At 38.5% G+C, this 8875-nt stretch overlaps 1 protein-coding gene across 21 annotated transcripts in view; it reads right to left on the bottom strand.

Annotated features, from left to right (window-relative positions):
• Window positions 1–8875, bottom strand: part of ptprsa (protein tyrosine phosphatase receptor type Sa) — a 232823-nt gene that overhangs the window by 46630 nt on the left and 177318 nt on the right. Inside the window, exons 15-17 of one of the 21 annotated variants that reach the window (XM_016243814.1) lie at window positions 6263–6577; window positions 2981–3174; window positions 1658–1684 (exon numbers count right to left, since the gene is read on the bottom strand). The exons of the other annotated variants lie outside the window; for them this stretch is intronic. Coding sequence (XP_016099300.1) covers window positions 1658–1684; window positions 2981–3174; window positions 6263–6577 — 536 coding nt within the window. The remainder of the gene's footprint in view (window positions 1–1657; window positions 1685–2980; window positions 3175–6262; window positions 6578–8875) is intronic. 21 annotated transcript variants of the gene reach the window in all.

Genomic DNA, 8875 nt, shown 5'->3' with positions numbered 1-8875 from the left:
ATAAGTATATCAATGAATAATATATAATTCTCTCTCTCTCTCTCTCTATATATATATATATATATTCAGAAGTGCACCTCATTTCTATGGCAGTGTGGATCATTATTATTGGCATTTAGCGTGTCATCCAGCATGACCAGGTTATAGATTACAATTCCTGCTCATCTACGACACATGTCTGTGAATTAATTCAACAGAGAGCCTGAGCAAACAGACTGTCAGAATAATGAATTTCTCTCCAGGTCGGCCAGTAAGCTGTGAGCACACACGCCCTTCTGACGGGCCTCCTATTTTCCAATATTTCACGTGAAAGCAAGTGAGCTTTGATCAGCGCGCATGACGGAGAGGAAATTAATGCAATGCGCTTGCAGAGAAAAAAGCAACTGTGGGTCCTGCAGCTCACAGAGAATTGCGCTTCACATCAAACCAGTTCAAGATATTCATGCAATTTTTGGGTTACACAAATGATCTATTTATAAAAATAAATATCACCAATGTATATCTTATTTCTTCAAAAGGTTGCTTGAATTTTGCACAAAATAAGCTTCGTTTTTGTTTGTACTTTACTTAATGCACAACATCACAGCACAAAACACTCTTTCATGCCAGGCATAAAGGAACCCTGATGTTACATCATTCCCCCTGTGCACCATTAATATTTTTCTATCGCCGTCACACACACACACACACACACACACACACATTAATATTTTTCTATCGCCGTCACACACACACACACACACACACACACACACACACACACACACACACACACACACAATGGATGTGAGGTTGCATTAGTTTTCTCTCTCTGACAAAAATCAGCTCATTATAAAAATGTTGCAACACCAAAAATGGTTTACATGGCACTTTATCTTCAATGTGTCAATCTATATGCATCAATATGCAAGAAAAAAAATATTTTTTGAGATATTTTAATGACCCCGGTTTATGCCTCTCATAGACCCATTCAATTTGTCTCATTTCTCACTTTTTCTAATTTTAGAGGTCAGTATTTCTTCCCTGATGAGACTCTGAACCACTTGGACTTGAAAGGAACATGTTTTTCTTCCAATCTACCAATTTGTACAAAGCCAAAAATCAAAGTTCATGAGATATCATGCCCTAAACTTGGCTTTCTGGATATCTGAGCTTTACAAAATGAAAATCTACATGAAATATTTACACACCTCAGGTCATTATAAAAATCTTGCAGTGCAATGCAAAAAAAGGTTTACATGAGACTTGAACTTCAACATCCATGCATAAATCTGTGCATCAATCAACTCAATTTTCTAGAATTTTTTCACATTTACCAAGTTTAGAGGACAGTTTAGAAAATATTTCTACCAGGATGACTCTCTCAACCACTAAGACTTGAAGGGAACACATTTTTCTACCAATCTACCATTTTGTACAAAGCTAGCAATCCAAGTTCCTGAGATATCATACCCTGAACATGGCTTCTCAAGACATTTATGCCTATTAAAAAATGCTAGAATCTACATGATCTACAGTGTTTATGACATTTCCCCAATAAAAACAGCATTTGAGTTTCTGCCTATAAACATGTTCAATGACTGAGAGACAAAGCAGGGCTGATGTAACATCACAGGTTCTCACATCACACCGAACACTCGCCGACAGCCATACTCACATATTCAGCTGTGTCGTCCATTTCCCACTAACATCCCCCACCCGGGAGGAGAAAGAGGGAGCGCGGTTTGAAAGAGAGGAAAAAGACAGACAGAAAGAAAGAGAGGAAAGCGTAAGACCAAACAAGGTAAAAGTGCCAAGGAAATGGAAGAACGGCAGAGTGTTTTAAAGTAGGTCAGTGTGGATTAGGGTGAAAAAAATCATGAAGATTGAAGACGAGGCAGGAAATTGAGTGGCCGCTGCTATCTGAGCATGTCATTCCTGCAGTTTTTTCTTCACCATTTCATTTAGTAAGAGTATAAAAAGGCTGTTTTGGAATTTAATATCAGATCACAACAGCTATTCTTCTGAAAAATGCTCCAAGTCTTATGCGATGCAAAATTAATTTGATGTCTAAAAGTTTTGAGATAACTCACCTCAACCCCAAAAATTTACTTATAATTTTTTTTTTAATATGAATATTTTATTATTTTATCATTACATAAATGTTTGTGATATTTAAACAGTCTAAAACAAATCATAAAAAAAAAAATCACCTTTTGTACAGAATAAACAGAATCAATATTATTGTATCGTGACCCAGATATCAATATAATATCAACCGATTACCACAAAGCTGACAACTGTAAATTATACTGTCATAAACATAAGCGGGATAAATTAAAAAGCTTTAGTCACAGTTTGTTCAAAGCTGTAATATTTGCAGCTGTGAGGAGAATAAGGCACATGGTATCTGTAATTTCACTGTTTTCATGACAGAAGCTTGTATTATAATTTTAGGTTGCAGCCAGAGGCGCTCGCTTGCTTTCTCTTCTTTTTTTCTTTCTTTTTCTGCCGCTTCTACTTTTAAATCAAGTCTGAATTGTGATCGCAGTGCTCAAGTGCCTCATGTTTTTCTGGAGCTCTCGGGGCGCTCAATACGGCTGACATAATCAGCTTTTGTTGACTTTATCTATGACACTAGAGCCTTAGAGGTTAAACTTATTAAAGGTTTGACTAAACCGTGCAGTTCTAATGGCTGATAAGATGTTTTGGACTGCTTGTGGAAAGCATTCTAGAGGCTATAAAAGAACTTCACAGATTAAATTGTTTATAAAAGGATTTTCATACATTTGTTGCAGTGGCCATGAGTGTGTTAAATACTTGCAAGATATTGGGTCGCATTTGCTGCAACAGTATTCTAAAAATAGACATTAACCAATTGTCTGCGCACCCTTGATGACGTCAGGTAAAAAGAAAATTGGAAAGAAATACAATAAACAACAACATTTTTGTTTCAGGAAATGTTAATATTCAGCACAGCGGCATTGTTGCGTTAACATACCTGCGCATCGGCGAGCATGACGTCCTTGATGAGGGGCAGGCCACGGGATTCGCCATTCTCGACACGGACGTAGTGCACCTGGTATCCACGGATCTGCCCGTGCTGTTTCCCTGGCAATAGGGAGCGCCACATTACCTTGATGGCGGTGGAGTTCAGCACCTCAACCTCCACACGCCGAGGGGGGGCCCCGGGCACTGCAATGGGAAAAGATGACACGCTATGAGCTACTGAGATTACAATATTATCATTAAAATTAAATTTTAAAAAACATTATGGTGGCTTTTGCCTGTGCAAAACTCACCAATATGATGCTAAGTTGTTGCTTTGTGCTACTTGAGTTACTTACCTAATTTTTGTTCATATTACTAACTCTTAGTTTGAGCAATGGTAGTAGTGATAATTGCCTTAGCATTTTCATCATGAATGGGACATAAGAAGTCAATTAAAGCTTATGTTTTACAATCAAAACACATTGATTAGTATCTTTAGTTTTTAATGAGCAAAATTAAAACCCACTCGTCTAGAAATGTTTCACTTTTTACCAATTTTAGGGGTCAGTTTTAAAAATATTTTTATCCTGATGAGACTCTGAACCACTTGGACTTGAAGGGAACACATTTTTCTACCAATTCACCAATTTATCCATAGCTAGCAATCATCACACCTAAGATATTACACCTAAACATGACTTTCCATATGTTTTTTGGGCTTTAAAAAAACTAAATTGTTAAAATTTGCATTAAATATTTTACACACCTCGGTTCATTATAAAAATCTTGCAACACAATAAAAGTGTTTATATGAGACTTAAACTTCACTATTTATCAAATTTAAAGGTCAGTTACAAAAATATTTCAACCCTGATGTTCACCTCCAGATGTTTTTGGGCTTTAAAAAGCATGAAAATTTTAAAATCTACATTAAATATTTTATACACCTCAGTTCATTATAAAAATAATGCAACACAATAAAACTGTTTACATGAAACTTGAACTTCAACGTGAATGCATATATCTATGGATGTCCCTTCATTTTCTTTGTGACTTACTTCGTGATTACCACTCTTTTACTCACTATTTACCAAAATTAAAGGTCAGTTAAAAAAATATTTCAACCCTGATGAGACTCTGAACCACTTGGACTTGAAGAAAGCACATTTTTCTACCAATCCACCAATTTATACATAGCTAGCAATCATGGTTCCTGAGATATCATACCCTTAACACACAAAATCTTCTTTAATTACATCTGATTCGGCAAGGACAGACTCTCTGTCTGATCTAAAAATAGTGCAATGTACCAATTATTACTGAGCACCTTAAGACTGTACGATATGCCATCTCTGTATGGCTGAAAAGAAAATAAGCTCCTGCGTCTCAGCTAGTACATACATTCAATTATGTGAAAACCAGGCTACTGATTAAGCGCCCATCTTCAGGGACATTTAATCAACTGTAATATCACACCCCCATATACCCGAGCAACCATTTCATCCCCTTCCATTTCACTATCTTTCTTATCTGAGCACTGATCAATTCGCGAGTCTGCCATCTGCAGTCTTTTACCTGCGAGCTAATGAAAATCCTTTTATACGAGGCCTTGATGTTTAATACCTCCGGTCATTCAGTACTGCTGTAAGGAGGAGACCGATTTCCTGGATGGTCAATAAAAGACGCCATAAGGGGATGTACTGTATATTGGGGCCTGACTATTCCATATTAGATGCTATAACAGTACAAGTCTCCAAGGATGTGACTGTCGTAATGCATCGCTACTCAAATAGCTCCATGTTGTAGGTTGGTCAAATGAGATTTCCCAGCGGAGGTCTTGGGGTAGCGTTCCCTCTCTCCCGACCCGCCTACAGTGGTTGACCGGCCCGTCAAAACTATCCATCCTAGGGCGGCCCAAAGCGCCAGTGAAAGGCTGTGCTCCGTATTGATTTCTAGCTTGTATCTTGAACTAGCGCTGTCAGTCATGGAGAAAGACTGCTGTCACCGGGGAACGTCCGACACAATTTCTTACTCTAGCTGGATTTATTTCAGTGCTCATAAGCTGTCCGAGCGCTTTACAAAGAGAAGTGATGGATGAAAATGATGCTAAGTCAGTGTTTCCTCTATCACGTAATGCTAGTCAATAGATCTTGTCCTGAAAAGAGTAAGCTGTCTACACGGACGTATAATCAACATTTCTCTCGCCTCATCCACCATCTTGGATTTATTTTCTCACTAAAATTGGCCAGAGACCATATAAGGTCAATAGAAAATGAATGGGGGAAATTATAAGACCAAATATGGTGGCTGTGGGAAAGTAGGTACAGCCTTTTAGTTAAAAGAGCCAATTGCGTTAGACCAAACTGAAAAACAGTTTTGTTTTTTTTAGCTTGAAATCAGGTGAAGTCAGCTTGAAATCACTAAGAACAGATCCATTACAACTAATGATATAAAATGTTAAACATTTAAAACATGTAAAGCAAGATCAATGTACTTGAGAATCAACACTGTGTACGATAATACAAGTGTATTTTGTCTTTTTGAACTGGCATATTGTAAAAAATTATTTTTCAAAGTTGTAAATAAAGATTACTGGAATACACTTTACAAAAATACTATTTCAGTCTTTAAACTGTTAGATTTTGCTGTATTTGGCTGAGCAGTGGTTTGGGTGGCTAGCCAATTTCTCCAATACATAAAATAAGTAAGCTTGACCAGAGTTCTTGTGAGGAGAAGAATTTACTGAAGGTAGCAGTGTAGCAGCTCTTCAACAGTGATGTTAGCTTGTCGGTCTTCAAAAAATCTTAACCCTTGTAAGAATCTCAGCTTCTCCCAAAGTTCTGTCTGTGAGACAAATAATAGATACTGTTAGGACCTTCTGTAGGAGTTCTGTTCCTTTGTTTTTCTAATTGTACGGACCATTATGTTCACACCTTTACAGACTGTTTCTCTTGATTGCATCTGAGGCACAATCACAATGTAAATGCATCTGATTAATACTTTCTAAAGATCTTTCATTGCTTCAGAATTTCATGTTTAATTCAATGTGTTACTGGCCATTTATTTGTAATTAATTGTAAAATTTACTAGCAATTTCTGAGTGACCATTTTTTTCCAGAGTAGATTTAAAAAAAAAAAAAACTTATTTCAGGTTAAAAAAAGTAATTAGATTTCATCTATGAAAACAAATATTGGTATCTTATACAGTGTTGTTTCTCAATTAAATTTCTCTTCTAGCAAACTTTGAGATATTTCAGCTAGAAAACAAGTCAAAAGACTAATTTTAAATTACCGTCCTCGTCTGTGCGGCACAGCAGCGGCTCGCTCTCGGGGCCCGGACCCACGCTGGTGGAGGCCGCCACGGTGACTCGGTACAAGGTCCATTTCTCCAGCCGCTGCAGCTGGATCTGATTGGAGCTGGGGGGCACCGCTGGCTCCTCCACGGGCTCCGTGTTGACCTCGGCCCCGGCCCCCACCACCGCGTAGCGCACTATGTACCCGGCCAGTGCCCCATTCTGGCTCTCGGCCGGCGGAGGGCGCCAACTTACCAGCAGGGTGGTGGAGCTGGAGCTGGAGCACTTAATGTCTTGAGGGGGGGCGGAGGGCTCTGCTCAGGTTTGGGAAAGGGGGAGAGGAAGGGGTGGAAAACAAAAAACGAAAAGATGGGAAAGAGAAAAAGAAAATGATAAAAGGGAAAAAACAACTGAAAAAAACAAGCAGAGACATACTGAAACATAAGAGAAAAAAAACTAGTAAAACAACGCAAAGGGCAAATGCAAACAGAAGAGCTTGGTTTTGAAGGGGTCAGGGTGTCTGGCATGCATGCATAAATATGAAGCATGAAGGTTTAACTTTGGCTTGATTTCCGTGTCACAGATCTAGAAGTAACACCACATATGTTGGGCGTAAGATACAGCAGTTTTTCCAACTATAACCGGCTGTATGCGAGCCAAAGATTTAGCCCATCTTTCACAGTAAATACCCTGGGCTCTCAGGATATTTTTCCACCATGAGGGGAAAATAGATCACATTATTTGCATTTGAATGAAGACCATTCATTGCAGTATTTCGAGTTTTTTTTTGTTGGGTACTTTCCCTCGCACATATCAGAAATTACAACGTCTGTGCTGTTCTACATCAATACAAAAGTCTCGTTTGAAATGCACAGAGTTTCTGCTTATTAAATGCTTGCACATATGAATGCATATTTCATCTCCAAAACAAATGCAAACAGAAGAGCTTGGTTTTGAAGGGGTCAGGGTGTCTGGCATGCATGCATAAATATGAAGCATGAAGGTTTAACTTTGGCTTGATTTCCGTGTCACAGATCTAGAAGTAACACCACATATGTTGGGCGTAAGATACAGCAGTTTTTCCAACTATAACCGGCTGTATGCGAGCCAAAGATTTAGCCCATCTTTCACAGTAAATACCCTGGGCTCTCAGGATATTTTTCCACCATGAGGGGAAAATAGATCACATTATTTGCATTTGAATGAAGGCCATTCATTGCAGTATTTTGAGGTTTTTTTTGTTGGGTACTTTCCCTCGCACATATCAGAAATTACAACGTCTGTGCTGTTCTACATCAATACAAAAGTCTCGTTTGAAATGCACAGAGTTTCTGCTTATTAAATGCTTGCACATATGAATGCATATTTCATCTCCAAAACGAACATTTATCTCCATTGTAAAATCGAGCATTAAAAGTTACTCTGTCGCACTGATTCCTGAAGCCATAAGTAACACAAATGAATGAGTGGGAAACGGACAGACGGGGATAAAACATATTTGTGACTGAAATTCAAATGGATGAGCACCATCGTTGGAAAGCAAAACAAAATCATTCAAAACGGATTACAGGAAAATGAGGAAACTTTCTGCGAAATAATGGCTGGAAAGAAAATGTTAGCACCAAAATGTCAACTCAGAAAAATCATGGAAAGCCACCAAGCTTCGAACAGAAAGTAAGACCACTGAAAACAGCAAAAACAAAAACTAAAACACAAAGCATTTTCCTGTACATTATACGTACCTGACATCTTCAAACACTAACTTTTAAAGACTTTCTTACCACAAGCACCCGATTCCAGGGAGGCTATGTTTCCCCAGAGTCGGTTGGGTTCGGCCCTCTCCCTCTACTGCCAAGCTCATCCAATACAGCTCAATTCAAACTATTCACATTAATTTAGCCTAGTTCATTGGTTTAGTCCAATAATGTGAATGTCGGGATGTTTTTTTTGGTCGGAGGGAGAGAACTTTCCCTGTGCTTTCATCAGTCTGCACTATTCAATGTTTACACTAGCCTGAGGGTCCACAAGATTGAGATCAGGGTGCTAGCACCTCGCTTACACCCAGCCATTCATAACCAAGTTATATAACCCACCCCAATTCAACCCATCAGCAGCCCACTTGTGCTTTTGTTTGAGAAATGGTTAACCGATTTGTCCCGTCACCAGCCAGCTTTCATAACAGGTGTCTCACAGTTCAGTGAGCGACATTATTCAGAGCCTTGTTTATTCACCAAATGGGCTTATTGGATTAAAGTTTTATTGGATTTTCATCTTCCGTTTGAAGATATATTCTGAAGATGTACTTCCTCTCTTGAAGAGTATTTGCATTCGGTTATTGTAAATCGACCTGGTTAGAGTGTGGCAAGGAAGTTTGGTATCTGAGAGTTGCAGAAATACCTGAAGGTTTACTCATGATTCTGGGGATGTATTATACATCAAACGCAACAAAGTCTTGAATTTCAGCGTTCGAAATGAAATGACTATTAAAAAAACAAGAGTTGTGCCTCAACACCAAAATCGAAAGGCATTTACTTATAATTTATAATTTATGACTTAATTATCCAGATCCATGCCAAATTGTGGCACTGGCAATTGGGGGGGGGGGGGGGAAC

The sequence above is a fragment of the Sinocyclocheilus grahami genome, unplaced genomic scaffold (genome assembly GCF_001515645.1).
Source record: "Sinocyclocheilus grahami isolate Dianchi unplaced genomic scaffold, SAMN03320097.WGS_v1.1 scaffold701.1, whole genome shotgun sequence".
Lineage (NCBI taxonomy): Eukaryota > Metazoa > Chordata > Actinopteri > Cypriniformes > Cyprinidae > Sinocyclocheilus > Sinocyclocheilus grahami.
This window is presented reverse-complemented; position numbering and strand designations above follow the sequence as displayed.